Source organism: Orcinus orca, chromosome 1, assembly GCF_937001465.1.
Source record: "Orcinus orca chromosome 1, mOrcOrc1.1, whole genome shotgun sequence".
NCBI classification, from domain to species: Eukaryota; Metazoa; Chordata; class Mammalia; order Artiodactyla; family Delphinidae; genus Orcinus; species Orcinus orca.
The window spans coordinates 136,564,379-136,585,240 of NC_064559.1; the positions used below are offsets into that span (position 1 = coordinate 136,564,379).

The 20,862-nt window shown below is 38.8% G+C and overlaps 1 protein-coding gene and 1 long non-coding RNA gene across 5 annotated transcripts in view; one reads left to right on the forward strand and one right to left on the reverse strand.

Moving 5' to 3' along the window:
- Positions 1-3,577, reverse strand: part of SH3GLB1 (SH3 domain containing GRB2 like, endophilin B1) — a 38,693-nt gene extending 35,116 nt beyond the window's left edge. For all 3 annotated transcript variants that reach the window (XM_049708703.1, XM_004262988.4, XM_049708740.1), the window contains exon 1: positions 3,320-3,577. In XM_049708703.1, the coding sequence (XP_049564660.1) occupies positions 3,320-3,391 (72 nt within the window). In that variant the 5' untranslated portion in view covers positions 3,392-3,577. The remainder of the gene's footprint in view (positions 1-3,319) is intronic.
- Positions 3,578-3,740: 163 nt separating this feature from the next.
- LOC125964269 (uncharacterized) overlaps positions 3,741-20,862 on the forward strand; it is a 41,324-nt gene continuing 24,202 nt past the window's right edge. For both annotated transcript variants that reach the window (XR_007477148.1, XR_007477154.1), the window contains exon 1: positions 3,741-4,440. This is a non-coding gene — a long non-coding RNA (uncharacterized LOC125964269). The remainder of the gene's footprint in view (positions 4,441-20,862) is intronic.

A 20,862-nucleotide genomic window follows, 5' to 3' on the forward strand; every position in this document is an offset into this window, starting at 1 on the left:
AATGGTTTTTAAGACATTAATAAAGTCAACAATTTATCAAGGATATATTACCTGATCCTTTTGTGTTCTACTGAAGGCATCACGAACAACAAAAACACCCAAATGGATTGTTAGGGAATGAATACTCCTATTCATTTATACATTTTACCTTAATATTCTTTTTAAAGTACCGAGGTATATAAACACATTTTAGAAGACTGAGAGTGGAGTAATGGGACACATTTATATGATTTAGTAGTTTGATTTTACTTTTTTTTAAAACAGGGAACATGTTTAATTTTTAAGTAAAATGAAAAAAATGTATAGCAGCTGTCTAACCAGAGTGGCCTATTCCTTAAGGTATAATTTGATTTGAATAGAATTATTTAGAAATATCAAAGCTAAATTCCATTCCTACTGTTTTTATTGCTTATAATGAGTAACTGGCATAGCTCTTACACTATTCTTAGCATGAAACTTGGCACTTTGGCACTACACTGATGTCAACTCAATTTAGAGTAGGAACTCAGTTATCGACTAAATACAGAGATGAGAAAGTGGTGTTCTGTTGAAAATTACCACACAGCACTCCAAATTTCACATTACATTTTGGAACCATCTTTTTTTTCCTTACATATTTTATTTTAAAGAATTGTGGGGACTTCCCTGGTGCCACAGTGGTTAAGAATCTGCCTGTCAATGCAGGGGACATGGGTTCGAGCCTTGGTCTGGGAAGATCCCACATGCCGCAGAGCAATTAAGCCTGTGCGCCACAACTACTGCCTGTGAGCCACAACTACGGAGCCCGCGTGCCACAACTACTGAAGCCTGCACGCCTAGAGTCCATGCTGCGCAACAAGAGAAGCCACCGCAATGAGAAGCCCCTGCTTGCCGCAACTAGAGAAAGCCCGGGCGCAGCAACGAAGACCCAATGCAGCCAAAAATAAAATAAAACAAATAAACTTATTAAAAAAATTGTGGAAAATGTCAAACATAAACAAAAGTATAATAGTATAATAAAACCTCATGAACCCATAACCCAGCATCGGCAAGTATCAACCTTCTGCCAATGCTGTTTCAACTACCCATCTTTATTTCTTCTAAAATATTTTAAAGCAATTCTCAGACATGATATAGTTTATACATAAATATTTCAAAATGTACCTCTAACAGATACAGATGTAATATAAAAAGTCACATTAAAGAGCCTGTTCATCCTGAAATTTTTCCCTTCTTAGTAAATGGCTCAAGCCAAAACCTCACAGTCATCCTTGACTCATCTTTCTCTCATACTCCAGAGCCAATATGACATGGAATACTGGTTAGATTCTGAACCTCCCCTGCTATGCTATCATTATTTAAGTCATAACACCTTTTGCCTGTCCTATGGCCACAGCTCCCTAACTGGTCTCCCTAGCACCCCCGTAACCTCAGATTCTGCACTTGTTGCCTCTGCCTGAAATGCTTTCCCTCCAAAAAAAAACTGGGAACTGTCACTTCCTTGAGGTCTTTTCGAATTTGATCCTATTAGAAAGGCTTGCCCTTACCATCATGTCTATACAACATGGCAACAACCATCACCCCTGCCCTTAACCTATCCCCTTTGGCCATCTTCTCCATCACCACCTGATGTATTTCTTATTTTGTCTTATCCTGTTAGATTGTAAGCTTCAGGAGGGCACTGTGTTGATTTTATTCACTTTTGTATCACTTTGTATCACTAGTGTCCAAAATTGTAGTGACACACAGACATGGAGTAGGCACTTAAGTATTTAAGACTGAAAATTATTTGATAACTAACAGATTATAATTTTAAAACTTTTTCCTACAGAATTTGAAACAATAATTGAAATTCATTTGGGAGGTACATCTTGAGAGCTCTGTCTCAAGATTTTTTAAATCAAGTCTATCAATTATTTAAATCAATTTGTAATATATGTGTCCTATTTAAGCAGTGCGGATTATGCACCTTGAAAACATATCTAGATGTTTGTATGTATGTATGTATTTATTTTTATTTATTTACTTATGGCCCCGCGGTGTGGCATGCGGGATCTTAGTTCCCCCACCAGGGATCTAACCCCAGCAGTGCAAGCCAGGAGTCTTAACCACTGGACCACCAGGTAAGTCCCTCTAGCTGTATTTAAAAGAGTGGCATTACTTAGTGTCAAATCTGCATTCAGCATCTAGAATCACATGGAATCAGCACTAAAACAACACCAAAGCTCACGATATAGGCAGCCATTATCTTGCTCTAGTTCTATGATTCTTTGCCAAAAATAGTGCAATGTAAGATCAATCAACTATGCCAATAAAACCGGGGTAAAGGAGATAAGGAAAGCAGTGATGCAATACAAATGATTTATTTCAGTATCAATTTGGTATGTTATATTAGAAAACTATTTTTGTTTTCTCTTTACAAAAGAGAATGTTGTTGCTACTATGTCTATGTCATCAACTTAAACACCAGACTGTTTACAACCCATGTTGTGGTGAAATTTACATCTGTTCGTAGATTTAACTGAGTTGGCATAATGTGGGTGATGACTGTAGAAAACTGTCCAAGTTCCCTAGTACTGACACTTCCTTGATTTCTGAATACCGCGAGACGGTCAACTTTTCCCCTTAAAGTGTATTTGAAAAATGTCCCTGTGACTATAAGCACAACATGAATCTTCCCTTTCTCTCGCACTGCTCTACTGTCAGTGCTTCCCATTTCGAAAATGAGTGGGAACCCCCCTAACTCAGTGGCCCTGGCAAAGTCTGGACGCCAACTGGGGATCTCCATTTCTCCCGCGGACTGCCAAGTCCAGGGACCGGACGGGGTGAGAGAGGACTGCAGGGAACTGTGCTGGCAGCTCTCTGGATTGAGGGGCAAGGAAAGGAAACTTCCTTCTTGGACTCGGCGAGGAGAGTGAGAAAGACGAAATGAAAGGGTGGGGGTGGTTCAAGAACGGTCTCTGTTACGCCGCGGACTCGCAAGGCCTCCGCCAGCCCCGGGAGGGAGGTCACACGAGCACCGGCGTCGTGAGGTCAGAAAGGCGGGTGGTGCTGTGCCTCGGCCCGAAGCCAAAATCAAGGCGACCTCCAGAGGAGGGAGGAAGCTCCGGGCCCCGTCCCCACTCCGCCTCGCTTCCCCGGGAGCGGCGGCTGGGCAGGAGCGGGGAGGAAAACGGCCGCCGGGCCCAGAGGGGCACCAGGCCGCGCCCATCACCCGGGCCTCCGGCCGCAGCAGGCCCGCCGGGCGGTCGGCGAAGCCCGGTGCGGAGGGCGCGGCCGCCTCGGGCGAACCCTCCCTGGCCCCTTCGGGAGTCGCCACCCCTTCTTCCCGCCGCGGTACCTGAACTGCACGACTGAGGAAGGTGCCCGCGTCGGCCGCCAGCTTCTTCACGTTGAAGTCCATGATGTTCATTCTGGGAGGAAGCCGGGCGGAGCTGCCGGCTGACCTAGCGGGGAGGCTGAGGCGCCGCGGCCGGGCTGGGGCGCCGGGCGAGTGGCGGGGTCAGACGTGGTAGGTGGAGGGAGGCGGCGCCAGTCCCGCCGCCGCAGCTGTCGTTTCCGTGAAGGGGGAGAGAGAGAGGGTGGGGCGAGGGGAGAGAACTAGCGCCTCGGAGCCGGCCGCGCGCCCAGGCGGCGGCGGCGGCGGCGGCGGCGGCGGCGGCCGAGACACAGGGCCTGTCCTACCGGGAGTGCTGCCACTAACGTCGGCAGGGGCCGCGGTGGGCTTGCAGAGGACTACCGGGCAACTCGGCCGTGAAAGTCCGGGTCCCGAACGGAGAAAAAGAGCGCGGGCCGCGGGGCGGAGCCTTTGTAGAGGTTATCGCGGGAACAGCGACCCCTTCAGGATCGCCGCGGGGCGCGCCGGGAGCTTGGCCAGTTCCGCCTCGGGGAGGGTCGTGTTCGTTGTCAGGTGCGCGCCGCTGGGCGGCTGAGGCGCTGCGGTTTGCAATTAAGCCCCTGAGAACCAAGAGCAGAGGCAACCCAAATCCCCTCTTTTTGTTTTAAGTGAAAATGTGGAAGTTGTAGCATAAAATTACAGTATCTGTGAAATTAGAACCAGCAGCTCCCTGTCATCTTGTAGCACCCGCGCCCCGCTGGTCCCTGACGCCTGGATGGCACTTGGCGAACGTTTGCAGTATAGGGTCGAATTTAATGTCCCCACCGAGCCTGTTGTTCATTCATTCAGCATTATTGAGTATCTGCCGTGTACCAGGATTGAATCATGTGCTGGAGATACCACGCTGAACAAGACTGTCCCTGCCCTCAGGAAGCTCTCAGTTCGGTTACTTGACAACCTTCAGAGACACCCTCTTCCCCCTGCTCCAGTTTTGTTTCTATTTGCTGCCACAAGGATTTTGTGACTGCCTAACGTGCTGGATTACAAGATCAACACTAGGTGCATACTTGGTGCGAAATACGGTGCCCAGGACACCAAGTGCCGGGTGGAGAACGTATAAGATGGTGAGTGAGATAGAATAACCCTTAACTATTCAGCGAGGCGAATTTTAATAACTAATGAAAATATGATGTGAATTTTAATAACTAATGAGAATATGATGTGAAATCTGTTCAAAACCCGGTAATTCCAAATGGCTTCTAAAGCAGTCTTCAGGATACAGCCTATGCTTGAACTAATTTAAAACAGGTGCAAGAACGGAGGGAGAGACATTAGTATTTCAAGAGTAAAAAAAAGCTCTATGTATTTTTTGTCTCTGTGCCTTTGTGTTACCATAGGACTGGAAAAATGCAGGCCCGGCAGGCAATGAAATGAGCTCACATTCATGCTTCAGTGTTGTACTGAAACAGCGGTCACAGCAGTAGGAGCTATGTTAAAGGCACAAAGATTAGTTCCTAAGGGTATTATAAGGAACAGCAGATAACATAAATATTTGTGTTCTTTGTGGTGGTGACAAAAGAAGCAACCATTTCTTTCTAAGGTAACTACGAAAGAAAGAGTCGACTCCATCTTTCTTCTCGTTTTTCCAGAAATATGGAAAAGGAAATATGTAATCAGGAATTTGTTCTTTACTGTCCATTTTAGATTTTTATGTGGAAAACATTTTATCTCCAGATGTCTGTCTTCACAAGTATATTTGTCATAATCTATGTCTGTTTCTACGAAAGGAACACAACAGTGCCTTCACCATTAGAGGAAAAAACTCTGGATCCTCTTCCTCAAACTTGTAGATCTCCTGACTTGAAAAAAAATCTTCACTTGTTCCTGTTGAGCCCTCTATAGCTATAATACTGATTCTTTCGTTTCACTGACAAATTCATAAGACTAGTGTGTTGTCTCTATTTCCTTACCATCTTAGAATTTCCTGCCTAGTTCCATGCAGTTGATTTCCACTTCTGTAACTATACCTAAACAGCATTCCTGAGGTTGCCAGTTATCTTCCTGATAAATCAAACGGCCTTTTCTCAGACTTCCACAGTGACTCTACCCAGCTCCTTCCCACAACACACCTCTTTCCAGGGCCTTATTGTTTCCTGGTTTCCCTGCTACCTCCTGGACTTTCTCACTCTATTTTGCTGGCACTTCTGATGACTTTACTGTAAGTATTCCTTAAAGCTCAATGTTTAGTACTTATTTATTGTTGTTGTTTTCTTTGATTAGTTTCTTAATTGAAACTTCAGTTATACTACTTAATTCTTTCATTCATTCATTTAGTAAATATTTTTTGAACATCTGTGTGCCACATGGCATTGTTCTTATGACTAGGAATATAGCAGGCAACAAGACAGACAGCACTTGCTCTCATGGGAGTTTATAACTAATCCCGTAAAACAGAAATTGAATAAGTAGTCATAAGTATGATAAAATGCCTAGGGGAGTTCAGAGTGCTCTTAAATGTTCACCTCCAGCCTGTACCTAGTAACCTGAATTTTAATTTGGAGGCTTAGTCTTTCTGTAAGTGTTCCAGATCACCTTTTAAGGCTTTCTTTTTCTGTCCGCCATACTAACTTCTTATTCCAATAGTTCAAGGTATTAGGAAAGCAGTCTTTTAAAGTTCATATAAACTGCTGAATATCTGAAATTATCCCCGAAGTTTTTAGCTTAAAAAATAAACAAAATTTTTAGTAGTATATATTTTAATGGGTTTTTTTTGTAGTGGCTGACAAAGTGTTCATTACCTTATGTTTAGACCAATGACATCGAAAGTGGAGGTATGTATACTTCATGGGTGTGCAAGATGATGCACTGGGGCACATAAAGATATATTAGAAGTTTGGCTTGCGTTTACTTTTATCTAATAAATAGAAAAATTTGTTTCATTAATTTTTTAAAAATACGGATTGACACTGGTCTCCCCACCTTGTGTTTATCAGATAGACACACATCACAAACAAACAGTAAATGAAGTATCCTAAGGGAAGAGTTGGAATTCCACAACTTGGAAGAGTTGAAATTAGTACTTTACTTTGATTATGTGCTTCAGCATATGGTTACATAATACATTGTGACTGGTTCCATGTCTTTGTAGATTATATTATCTATCTAGCTTTAACTGAATAAAACTTCACAGTAATGGACAGGTAGCCTAAAGAGTTTTCCCCAAATAAATCATCATTAAAAGTGTTGATACAAGCATAAGCAAACAAGAAATGCCAGAATCAATACTTCTACTTGCTGCATTTATCAGGAAGATTGTTGAAATATGGATTAAAAGATGATAATACTTGGTTCCAGCTTTCAGGGAACTCAGAATCTATTAGGGGAAACAAACTTGTAAAGCAGTGTGTGAACAGTACCTGTAAAAGCTTGTTTAAGATTGGGCAAGGGTGAGAAAGTGTAGAGGAGGTGGGTATTAAGTTACCAGAATAGGGGAGGTGATAATTAGGACTTCTTGAGCTGACTTTTTTTTTAAAACATCTTTATTGGAGTATAATTACTTTACAATGGTGTGTTAGTTTCTGCTTTATAACAAAGTGAATCAGTTATACATATGTCCCATATCTCTTCCCTCTTGCGTCTCCCTCCCTCCCACCCTCCCTATCCCACCCCTCTAGGTGGTCACAAAGCACCGAGCTGATCTCCCTGTCTTGAGCTGGCTTTTGATGGAGTTCATCTGGCAGATTGAGGCATGAGGGTGGGGAGAGATGATCACATTTTCAACTTAGAAATATCAGGTTTTGGGCAGTGTGGATAATGGGTTGGAGAGGGGCAAAGACAGGTAGCAAGAGTGATTAGTTATCTATTGCCATACTCACCCTGTACTCTGCTATCTTTAAATCTTGGATTTGGAAACTTAGTTTTGACCAAAATTCCCCCTCCTTTGATCTCTGACTTCTTTACTCATTTGAGTGTGTTCTCATCATCATCAAGGCCTGCAATCCCATGCGTTGTTTTTATTTGTCCTATTTTTAACTTTCACCAGCACTCTCAGTTCCCTTTATCCTTCTGACCTATCAATCTACCTTCCTGGTTGAATGTTTTCTCTGTGCGTACTCTCAAACTGCCAAGCATCATTAGGGAGAGTTGTACAAACTTGTAGATGGATGCTTGTACCAATGCATGATTGCTAACTTCCACTGAACCTTTACAACTACCTAAAATGCTTCTGCTTCTTCCTAATTAACTCTTTTTCACACACTCTGCAGAGCCTACTGCAAAATTTTGCCTCTCTCCTAAGATACCTGCCTTATTCTCATATACTCTTATTTTTAGCCTTTGATACTTTTTCTCTGCAGAGAAACTATGAATCATCAAGCTATATGGAGGGAGCTCCTTCAATAAAATTCTCTTATTTCTACCTCTTATCCTTCTCCACACTCCTCCCCCAAATACTGCCAAATATTTCAAAGGAAGTGTCTGTCCTAGGTGTTCTCTTCTGATTTGAGCTACTGCTTTCTTAATCTTGGCTGCATATTGCATATTGGCATCACCTGGAGAGTTTAAGCATCCACTGATGCCTAGATCACAACCCCAGGACCGGGCATTGGGGTGCTCAGAAGCTCCCACAGGTGATTCTAATGTGTGGCCAAGGTTGAGAATGTAAGTATCATCCTCTGAGAACTTGGTCTGCCAGTCTCTACCCTCTGCCTACAGATACATTACATTTCTCATCTTCTGGGCAGCAACCATTTCTTGTTCATTTTTATATTTTTATGGTCTACGTTCCTGGCAACATAGTGGATTCTCAAATACTCTTGTTAAGTGAATAAAGTAATCAAATAAAGCTGCATACAGTTCTTTTGTGACTCCTCCTCCCCAACCTAAATTTCCAACTACAGATTCAGTATTTCCAGTGCTGAGCCTGTTGTAGTTTACTCTTTCTGAAAGTTACTTTTCTTTTTGGGTTTCCTATAACTTTAAGTTGAATTATATGCACCAAGTCACCTAAGCTAGAAATCTGATCCCCTTTGATTATTTCCTCTTATTTCCCATGTCTCATTGATCGAGTCCTGGCAGTTTTTTTCCTCTGAACAGTTTCTTGTCTTTATCCTCTTTTTTAAAAAATTGAGGTATAATTGACATTTAACATTATATTAGTTTTAAGTGTACGATGTAAAGATTTGCTGTTTGTATACATGTGAAATGATCACCACGATTATTCTAGTTAACATTAGTCACCTTACGTAGTTAAAAAAATTTGTTTTCTTGTGATGAGAACTTCTAAGATCTACTCTCTTAGCAACTTTCAAATATTGAATACAGCATTAGTAACTATAGTCACCAGACTGTATATTACATCCCCAGGATGTGTTTATTTTATCACTGAAGGTTTATATATTTTGACTCCCGTCACCTATTTCTTCTTGTCTCTTTCCCCCTCTGGCAACCACCAATCAGTTCTTTGTATCTATGAGCTAGTTTCTTTTGTTTTTATTTCTGTTTAGATTCCACATATAAGTGAGATCATATACTATTTGTCTTTGTCTGACTTACTTCACTTAGCATAATACCCTCAAGATCCATCCATGTTGTTGGAAATGGCAAGATTTCATTCTTTTTATGGCTACATAATAGTCCATTGTGTATATATACCACATTTTCTTTATCCTTTCGTCCATTGATGGACACTTAGGTTGTTTCTATATCTTGGCTATGGTAAATAATGCTGTAATGAACATGGGGGTGCAGATATCTTTTTGAGTTAGTGTTTTTGTTTTCTTCGGATAAATACTGAGAGGTGGAATTGCTAGGTCATATGGTAATTCTATTTTTATTTTTTTGAGGAATTTCCTTACTGCTTTCCATAGTGACTGCACCAATTTACATTCCTACTAACAGTGCATGTCCCTTTTTTCCACATCCTCACCAATACCTGCTATTTGTTGTCTTTTTGATAATAGCCATTCTGACATGTGTGAGGTAATATTTCACTGTGATTTTGATTTGAATTTCCCTGATGATTAGTGATGTTGAGCATCTTTTCATGTACCTGATGGCCATCTTTATGTCTTCTTTGGAAAAATGTCTATTCAGATCTTCAGCCCATTTAAAAAAATTGGATTTTCTTTTTTTTTTGCTGTTGAGTAGTATGAATTCTTTATATATTTCAGATATTAACCCCTCATCAGATATATTACTTGAAAGTATTTTCTCCCACTCAGTAGGTTGCCTTTTCACGTTGTTGGTGTGGTGGTTTCCTTTGCTGTGCAAATGATTTTTAGTTTTATGTAGTTCCACTTGTTTATTTTTGCTTTTGTTGCTTTTGCTTTTGGTGTCAGATTAAAAAAAAATCTCTGGGTATATGCCCAGTAGTGGGATTGCTGGGTCGTATGGTAGTTCTATTTTTAGTTTTTTATGGAGCCTCCATACTGTTCTCCATAGTGGCTGTATCAGTTTACATTCCCACCAACAGTGCAAGAGGCTTCCCTTTTCTCCACACCCCCTCCAGCATTTATTGTTTGTAGATTTTTTGATGATTCAAAGAGTCATGTGCCACAATGTTCATTGAAGCTCTATTTACAATAGCCAGGACATGGAAGCAACCTAAGTGTCCATTGACAGATGAATGGATAAAGAAGATGTGGCACATATATACAATGGAATATTACTCAGCCATAAAAAGAAATTAAATTGAGTTATCTGTAGTGAGGTGGATGGACCTAGAGACTGTCATAGAATGAAGTAAGTCAGAAAGAGAAAAACAAATACTGTATGCTACACATATATATGGAATCTAAAAAAAAGAAGATTCTGGAGAACCTAGGGGCAAGACAGGAGTAAAGACACAGATGTAGAGAATGGACTTGAGGACACGGGGAGGGGAAAGGGTAAGCCGGGATGAAGTGAGAGAGTGGCATGGACATATATACACTACCAAAAGTAAAATAGATAGCTAGTGGGAAGCAGCCGCATAGCACAGGGAGATCAGCTCAGTGCTTTGTGTCCACCTAGAGGGGTGGGATAGGAAGGGTGGGAGGGAGACACAAGAGGGAGGAGATATGGGGATATATGTATATGTACAGCTGATTATAAAGCAGAAACTAGCACACCATTGTAAAGCAATTATACTCCAATAAAGATGTTAAAAATAACATTTAAAAAATTAAAAAATTAAAAAAAATTAAAAAATCTCCAAGACTTACCTCAAAGAACTTACCACCTATGTGTTCTTGTTGGAGTTTTATGATTTCAGGCCTTATGTTCAAGTCTTTAATAGATTTTGAGTAAATTTTTGTATGTAGTATAAGATAATGGTCCAATTTCATTCTTTTGCATGTGACTGTCCAATTTTCCCATTACCATTTATCGAAAGAGACCATCTTTTCTCCATTGTATATTCTTGCTTCCTTTGTCATAAATTGACCATATAAATGTAGATTTATTTCTGGGTGGTCTGTTCTGTTTTATTGATCTATGTGTCTGTTTTTATGCCAATACTACACTTAAAAAATTATTTTAGCCCTATAATAATATAGTTTCAAATCAGGGAGCATGATGCCTCTAGCTTTGTTCTTCTTTCTCAAGATTGCTTTGGTGTTCAGGGTCTTTTATGGTTCCATACAAATTTTAGGATTGTTTGTTTTATTTATGTGAAAAATGTCATTGGAGTTTTGATAGGGATTGTGTTGAATCTGTAGATTGCTTTGGGTAGAATGGACATTTTAATGATATTCATTCTTCCAATTCATGAGCATGACATATCTTTCCATTTATTTGTTCCTTCAATTTTTTCCACTAATGTTTTGTATAATGTTAAATATACAGGTCTTTCACCTCCTTGATTAAATTTGTTCCTAGGAATTTTATTATTTTCAATGCTTTCTTCATTTCTCTTTCTGATAGTTCATTATTACTGCATATAAACAAAACAGATTTTTGTATATTGATTTTGTATCATGCAACTTTACTGACTTTATTAGTTCTAACAATTTGTTTTGGTGGAGTCTTTAGGGTTTTCCGTATCATGTGATCTGCAAATAGTGATAGTTTCCTTCTTCCTTTCTAACTTGGATGCCTTTTATTTCTCTCTTCTTGCCAAATTTCTCTGGCTAGGACTTCTAATACTATGTTGAATAAAGTGGAAAGAGTTGGCATCCTTGTCTTGTTCCTGATCTTAAGGGAAATGCTTTTAGCTTTTCATCTTTGAGTATGATGTTAGCTGTGGGCTTCTCATATATGGCCTTTGTTGTGTTGAGGTTTTTTTAAATCAGAAATGGGTGTTGGATATTGTCAGATGCTTTCTCTGCATCTATTGAGATGATCATATGATTTTTATCCTTCGTTTTGTTAATGTGGTATATCACGTTGATTGATTTGTGGATATTGAACCATCCTTGCATCCCTGAATAAATCCCACTTGGTCATGGTATATGATCTTTTTAATATATTGTTGAACTCAGTTTGCTAAGATTATATTGAGGATTTTTGCATCTATGTTCACTAGGTATATTGGCTTCTAATTTTCTTTTCTTGTGGTATCCTTGTTGCGAGGTTTTTGATTACTGATTCAATCTCCTTCTAGTAATTAGTCAGTTCAGATTTTCTGTTTCTTCCTGATTCAGTATTGGTAGGTTGCATGTTTCTAGGAATGTGTCCATTTCTTCTAGGTTGTCAAATTTGTTGGCTTATAATTGTTCATAGTGCTCTTTTATGATCCTGTGTATTTCTGTGATATCAATTTTAATAGCTCTTCTTTCATTTCTGATTTTTTTATTGAGTCCTCTCTTTTGCTTGGTGAGTCTAGCTAAAGGTTTGTGAATTTTATCTTTTCAAAGAACCAACTCTTAGGTTCATTGATCTTTTCTATTGTCTTTTTAATCTCTATTTTATTTATTTCTGCTCTAATGTTTGTATTTCTTTCTTTTTACTAACTTTGTGCTTCATTTGTTCTTCTTTTTCTGGTTCCTTTAAGTGTAAAGACGGAGTGTTTATTTGAGATTTTTCTTGTTCTTGAGATAGGCCTGTATCACTATGAACTTACTTCTTAGAACTGCTTTTGCTGCATCCCATAGATTTTGGAATGCTATATTTCTATTTTCATTTGTCTCAAGGTATTTTTAATTTTCCCTTTGATTTCTTTGTTGACCCATTTGTTGTTCAGTAGCATGTTGTTTAATCTCCACATATTTGTGATTTTCTAGTTTTCTTCTTGTAATTAATTTCTAGTATATTATTGTGGTTGGAAAAGATGCTTGATATGATTTCAATCTTAAGTTTAAGATTTGTTTTGTGCTCTAACATATGATCTATCATGGAGAATCTTCCATGTGCACTTGAGAAGAATGTGTATTGTTTCAGGGTAGAATGTTCTGTATGTCTATTATGTACATCTGATCTAACATGTTATTTAAGGCTGATGTTTTTTAATTTTCAGTCTGGATGATCTATCCATTCATGTAAATGGGGTATTAAAGTCCCCTACCATTGTACTGCAGTCTATTTCTCTCTTTAGGTCTATTAATATTTGTTTATATATTTAGGTGCTCCTACGTTGGGTGCATAAATGTTGACAAATGTTGTATCTTCTTTTTGGATTGACTTCTTTATCATTATGTAATGCTCTTTGTCTCTTATTATAGTCTTTGTTTTAAAGTCTATTTTGTCTAATATAAGTATGCTACTCTTTCTTTGGTTTTAATTTTCATGGAATATCTTTTTTCATCTTTTCATTTTCAGGCTGTGTGTGTCCTGACATCTGAAGTGAGTCTCTTGTAGGCAGCATGTATGGGTCTTGTTTTTTTTTAACCCATTTATCCACTCTATGTCTTTTGACTGGAGAATTAAGTAATTTACATTTAAAGAAATTATTGAAAGGTATGAACTTATTGCCATTTTGTTAATTGTTTTCTGGTTGTTTTGTACTTCCTCTCTGTTCCTTTCTTCTTTGCTCTCTTCTTTTGTGGTTTGATGAGTTTTTAGTGGTATACTTATATTTCTTTCTCTATCTCTTTTGTGTATCTACTATATGATTGTGCTTTGTGGTTATCGTGAGGCTTACATATAACAACTTATAAGTCTTTCTTAAGTCAGTAACTTAAATTTGATTGCATCTAAAGTTCTCCATTTTTACTCTACTATTTCCCCATATTATGTTTTTTTTTAATTTTAAACATTTTATTATGAAAATTTCAATCACACACATACTTAGTGAGAACAGTATAATAAATTCCCATATTCCATCACCCAGTGTCAATAATTATCATTTTAACAATCTTTCAACTTTTTTCAAAAATAAGAACTACTTGAGTCATATCTTACAGATATACTATTCAGTTCCTTGCCTAGTCATTTCTATTCATTATAGACTTTAAGACACCTCATTGTTAATTTCAATAGATTTTCTTATCTCTTACTTCCCTGAGAAGATAGGCTATTCAGTTTGAGATCTGCCATTTTCCCTTCTCTACACTTCAAAATATCTCAGAATTCTGTTCTTCTTTTTTTTCTATAATTTTAAAAATTTTATTTATTTCTTTATGCAGCAGGTTCTTATTAGTCATCAATTTTATACACATCAGTATATATATGTCAATCCCAATCACCCAATTCATCACACCACCCCCCTCACCGCCCCGCTGCCTTCCCCCCTTGGTGTCCTTATGTTTGTTCTCTACATTTGTGTCTCAATTTCTGCCCTGCAGACCGGTTCATCTGTACCATTTTTCTAGGTTCCACATACATGTGTTAATATACGATATGTGTTTTTATCTTTCTGACTTACTTCGCTCTGTATGACAGTCTCTAGATCCATCCATGTCTGAAAAAATGACCCAGTTTTGTTCCTTCTTATGGCTGAGTAATATTCCATTGTATATATGTACCACATCTTCTTTATCCATTCATCTGTTGATGGGCATTCAGGTTGCTTCCATGACCAGGCTATTGTAAATAGTGCTGCAATGAACATTGGGGTGCATGTGTCTTTTTGAATTATGATTTTCTCGGGGTATATGCCCAGTAGTGGGATTGCTGGATAATATGGTAATTCTATTTTTAGTTTTTTAAGGAACCTCCATACTGTTCTCCATAGTGGCTGTATCAATTTACAGTCCCACCAACACTGCAAGAGGGTTCCCTTTTTTCCACACCCTCTCCAGCATTTGTTGTTTGTAGATATTCTGGTGATGCCCATACTAACTGCTGTGAGGTGATACCTCATAGTTTTGATTTGCATTTCTCTAATAATTAGTGATGTTGAGCAACTTTTCATGTGCTTCTTGGCCATCTGTATGTTTTCTTTGGAGAAATGTCTATTTAGGTCTTCTGCCCATTTTTGGATTGGGTTGTTTGTTTTTTTAATATTGAGCTGCCTGAGCTGTTTATATACTTTGGAGATTAATCCTTTGTCCATGGATTCATTTGCAAATATTTTCTCCTATTCTGAGTGTAGTCTTTTCATCTTGTTTATGGTTTCCTTTGTTGTGCAAAAGTTTTGAAGTTTCATTAGGTCCCATTTGTTTATTTTTGTTTTTATTTCCATTACTCTAGGAAGTGGATCAAAAAAGATCTTGCTGTGATATATGTCAAAGAGTGTTCTTTCTATGTTTTCCTCTAAGAGTTTTATAGTGTCTGGTCTTACATTTAGATCTCTAATTCATTTTGAGTTTATTTATGTGTATGGTGTTAGGGAGTGTTCTAATTTCATTCTTCTACATGTAGCTGTCCAGTTTTCCCAGCACCACTTACTGAAGAGACTGTCTTTTCTCCATTGTATATCCTTGCATCCTTTGTCATAGATTAGTTGACCGTAGGTGCGTGGGTTTATCTCTGGGCTTTCTATCCTGTTCCATTGATGTATATTTCTGTTTTTGTGCCAGTACCTTATTGTCTTAATTACTGTAGCTTTGTGGTATAGTCTGAAGTCAGGGAGTCTGATTCCTCCAGCTCTGCTGTTTTTCCTCAAGACTGCTTTGGCTATTCAAGGTCTTTTTTGTCTCCATACAAATTTTAAGATTTGTTGTTCTACCTCTGTAAAAAATGCCATTGGTAATTTGATAGGGATTGCATTGAATCTGTAGATTGCTTTGGGTAGTATAGTCATTTCCACAATATTGATTCTTCCAATCCCTGGTATGTCTCTCCATCTGTTGGTATCATCTTTCATTTCTTTCATCAGTGTCTTATAGTTTTCTGCATACAGGCCTATTGCTCCCTAGGTAGGTTTATAGGTATTTTATTCTTTTTGTTGCAACTGTAAATGGGAGTGTTTCCTTAATTTCTCTTTCAGATTTTTCATCATTAGTGTATAGGAATGCAAGAGATTTCTGTGTGTTAATTTTATATCCTGCAACTTTACCAAGTTCGTTGATTAGCTCTAGAAGTTTTCTGGTGGCATCTTTAGGATTCTTTATGTATAGTATCCTGTCATCTGCAAACAGTGACAGCTTTACTTCTTTTCCAATTTGTATTCCTTTTATTTCTTTCTCTTCTCTGATTGCCATGTCTAGGACTTCCAAAACTATGTTGAATAATAGTGGTGAGAGTGGGCATCCTTGTCTTGTTCCTGATCTTAGAGGAAATGCTTTCAGTTTTTCACCACTGAGAATGATGTTTGCTGTGGGTTTGTCATATAAGGCCTTTATTATGTTGAGGTAGGTTCCCTCTATCTCCACTTTCTAGAGAGTTTTTATCATAAATCGGTGTTGAATTTTGTCAAAAGCTTTTTCTGCATCTGTTGAGATGATCATATGGTTTTTATTCTTCAATTTGTTAATATGGTGTATCACATTGATTGATTTGCATATTTTGAAGAATCCTTGCATAGCTGGGATAAATCCCATTTGATCATGGTGTATGATCCTTTTAATGTGTTGCTGGATTCTGTTTGCTAGTATTTTGTTGAGGATTTTTGAATCTATATTCATCAGTGATATTGGTCTGTAATTTTCTTTTTTTGTAGTATCTTTGTGTGGTTTTGGTATCAGGGGATGGTGGCCTCATAGAATGAGTTTGGGAGTGTTCCTTCCTCTGCAATTTTTGGGAAGACTTTGAGAAACATGGGTGTTAGCTCTTCTCTAAATATTTGATAGAATTCACTTGTGAAGCCATCTAGTCCTGGACTTTTGTGTGTTGGAAGAGTTTTAATCATAGTTTCAACTTCATTACTTGTGATTGCTCTATTCATATTTTCTGTTTCTTCCTGGTTCAGTCTTGGAAGGTTATACGTTTCTAAGAATTTTTCCATTTCTTCCAGGTTGTCCATTTAATTGGCATAGAGTTGCTGGTAGTAGTCTCTTAGGAGGCTTTGTATTTCTGCGGTGTCTGTTGTAATTTCTTTTTCTTTTCTAATTTTATTGATTTGAGTCCTCTCCCTCTTTTTCTTGATGAGTCTGGCTAATGGTTTATCAATTTTGTTTATCTTCTCAAAGAGCCAGCTTTTAGTTTTATTGATCTTTGGTATTGTTTTCTTTGTTTCTATTTCATTTATTTCTGCTCTGATCTTTATGATTTCTTTTCTTCTAATAACTTTGGGTTTTGTTTGTGCTTCCTCCTCTAGTTCCTTTAGGTGTAACGTTAGATTGTTTATTTGAGATTTTTCTTGTTTCTTGAGGTAGGCTTGTATAGCTATAAACTTCCCTCTTAGAACTGCTTTTGCTGCATCCCGTAGGTTTTGGATCATCGTGTTTTCATTGTCATTTGTCTCTAGGTATTTTTTGATTTCCTCTTTGAATTCTTCAGTGATCTCTTGGTTATTTAGTAACGTATTGTTTAGCCTCCATGTGTTTGTGTATTGTATGTTTTTTTCCCTGTAATTATTTGTAATCTCATAGGGTTGTGGTCAGAAAAGATGCTTGATATGATTTCAAGTTTCTTAAATTTATTGAGGCTTGATTTGTGACCCAAGATGTGGTCTGTCCGGAAGAATGTTCCATGTACACTTGAGAAGAAAGTATAAAATGCTGTTTTTGGATGGAATGTCCTATAAATATCAATTAAATCTATCTGGTCTATTGTGTCATTTAAACCTTCTGTTTCCTTATTTATTTTCACTTTGGATGATCTGTCCATTGGTGTAAGTGAGGTGTTAAAGTCCCCCACTATTTTTGTGTTACTGTCGATTTCCTCCTTTATAGATGTTAGCAGTTGCCCTAGGTATTGAGGTGCTCCTATGTTGGGTGCATATATATTTATAATTGTTATATCTTCTTTTTGGATTGATCCCTTGATCATTACGTCATGTCCTTTCTTGTCTCTTGTAACAATATTTATTTTAAAGTCTATTTTATCTGATATGAGTATTGCTACTTCAGCTTTCTTTTAGATTTCCATTTGCATGGAGTATCTTTTTCCATCCCCTGACTTTCAGTCTGTATGTGTCCCTAGGTCTAAAGTGGGGTCTCTTGTAGACAGCATATATAAGGGTCTTGTTTTTGTATCCAGTCAGCAAGCCTGTGTCCTTTGGGTGGAGCATTTAATCCATTCACGTTTAAGGTAATTATCGATATGTATGTTCCTATTACCATTTTCTTAATTGTTTTGTGTTTGCTTGTGTAGGCCCTTTTCTTCTCTTGTGTTTCCCACTTAGAGAAATTCCTTTGCATTTGTTCTAGAGCTGGTTCGGTGGTGCTGAATTCTCTTAGCTTTTGCTTCTCTGTAAAACTTTTTATTTCTCCATCGAATTTGAATGGGATCCTTGCTGGGTAGAGTAATCTTGGTTGTAGGTTGTTCCCTTTCATCACTTTAAGTATATCATGCCACTCCCTTCTGGCATGTACAGTTTCTACTGAGAAATCAGCTGTTAACCTTATGGGAGTTCCCTTGTATGTTATTTTTCGTTTTTCCCTTGCTGCTTTCAATAATTTTTCTTTGTCTTTAATTTTTGCTAATTTGATTACTATGAGTTTCGGCATGTTTCTTCTTGGGTTTAATCCTATATAGGACTCTCTGCACTTCCTGGAGTTGGGTGGCTATTTCCTTTCCCCTGTTAAGGAAGTTTTCGAGTATAATCTCTGGAAATATTTTCTCAGGTGCTTTCTCTGTCTCTTCTCCTTCTGGGACCCCTATAATGCGAATGTTGTTATGTTTCATGTTGTCCCAGAGGTCTCTTAGGCTGTCTTCATTTCTTTTCATTCTTTTTTCTTTATTCTGTTCTGTAGCAGTGAATTCCACCCTTCTGTCTTCCAGGTCACTTATCCATTCTTCTGCCTCAGTTATTCTGCTATTGATTCCTTCTAGTATAGTTTTCATTTCAGTTATTGTATTGTTCATCTCTGTTTGTTTGTTCTTTAATTCTTCTAGGTCTTTGTTAAACATTTCTTGCATCTTCTCGATCTTTGCCTCCATTCTTTTTCCAAGGTCCTGGATCATCTTCACTGTCATTATACTGAATTCTTTTTCTGGAAGGTTTCCTATCTTCACTTCATTTAGTTGTTTTTCTGGGGTTTTATCTTGTTCCTTCATCTGGTACATAGCCCTCTGCCTTTTCATCTTGTCTGACTTTCTGTGTATGTGGTTTTTGTTCCACAGGCTGCCGGATTGTAGTTCTTCTTGCTTCTGCTGTCTGCCCTCTGGTGGATCTAAGGGGCTTGTGCAAGTTTCATGATGGGAGGGGCTGGTGGTGGGTAGAGCTGGCTGTTGCTCTAGTGGGCAGAGCTTAGTAAAACTTTAATCAGCTTGACTGCTGATGGGTGGGACTGGGTTCCCTCCTTGTTGGTTGTTTGGCCTGAGGCAACCCAACACTGCAGCCTACCGAGGCTCTTTGGTGGGGCTAATGATGGACTCTGGGAGGGCTCGCGCCAAGGAGTACTTCCCAGAACTTCTGCTGCCAGTGTCCTTGTCCTCACGGTGAGCCTCAGCCGCCCCCCACCTCTGCAGGAGACCCTCCAACACTAGCAAGTAGGTCTGATTCAGTCTCCCCTGGGGTCATTGCTCCTTCCCCTGGGTCCTGATGCGCACACTACTTTGTGTGTGCCCTCCAAGGGTGGAGTCTCTGTTTCCCCGAGTTCTGTCAGAGTCCTGCAATCAAATCCCCCTAGCCTTCAAAGTCTGATTCTCTAGGAATTCCTCCTCCTGTTGCCGGACCCCGAGGTTCGGAAGCCTGACGTGGGGCTCAGAACCTTCACTCCAGTGGGTAGACTTCTGTGGTATAAGTGTTCTCCAGTTTGTGAGTCATGCATCCAGCAGTTATGGGATTTGACTTTACTGTGATTGTGCCCCTCCTACCATCTCATTGTGGCTTCTCCTTTGTCTTTGGATGTGGGGAATCTTTTTTGGTGAGTTCTAGTGTCTTCCTTTCGATGACTGGTCAGCAGTTAGTTGTGATTCTGGTGTTCTCACAAGAAGGTGTGAGAGAACATCCTTCCCCATTTTATGTTTTGGATGTCAAATTTCCATCTTTTTATTTTGTGTCTCCCTTAACTAATTATTTTAGTTATAGTTATTTTTCTTTTACTACTTTTGTCTTTTAATCTTCATACTAGCTTTATAAATAATTAATCCACTACTTTACTGTGTATTTACCTTTCTATTGAGATTTATTCTTTCATGTTTTCATGTTACTAATTAGTACCCTTTCTTTTCAGCTTAAAAAGGTCCCTTTAACATTTCATGTGAATTGCATTTAGTGATGATAGACTTTTTTAGCTTTCCCTTGTCTGATAAACTCTTTCTCTCTCCTTATCAATTATCATTCTGAATGATAATTTAGCTGGGTAGAGTATTCTTTTTTTTTTTTTCGGTAGGAGGGCCTCTCACTGTTGTGGCCTCTCCCGTTGTGGAGCACAGGCTCTGGACGGGCAAGTTCAGCAGCCATGGCTCACGGGCCCAGCTGCTCCGCGGCATGTGGGATCTGCCCACACCGGGTCATGAACCTGTGTCCCCTGCATCAGCAGGCAGACTCTCAACCACTGTGCAACCAGGGAAGCCCTGAGTAGAGTATTCTTGGTTGTTAGTTTTTCCTTTCAGCACTTTGAATGTATTATGCCACCCCGTTTGGCCTGCATAGTTTATACTGAAAAGTTTAATACTGCTCATAGTCTTATGGGGGTTGCCTTGTGGGTAACAAGTTATTTTTGTACTGCTGTTTTTAAGATTCTCTCCTTGTCTTTAACTTTTAACATTTTAATTATAATGCCCCTTTGTGTGGGTCTCTTTGGGTTCATCTTATTTGGAACTCTCTGGGTTTCCTAGGGCTGGATATCTGGTTCCTTCCCCAGGTTATGGAAGTTTTCAGTCATTATTTCTTCCAATAATTTTTTCTGCCCTTTTCTCTCTTCTTCTTCTTTTGGAACCCCTATGTGAGTGTTTATCTGCTTGATGTTGTCCCATAAGTTTCTTAAGCTATCTTCACCTTTATTCATTCTTTTTTCTTTCTTTTTATATTTTAACATTTTTATTGGAGTATAATTGCTTTACAATGTTGTGTAAGTTTCTGCTGTATAACAAAGTAAATAAGTTACATGTATACATATATCCCCATATTCCCTCCCTCCTGTGCTTCACTCCCACCCTCCCTATCCCACCCCTCTAGGTGGTCACAAAGCACCAAG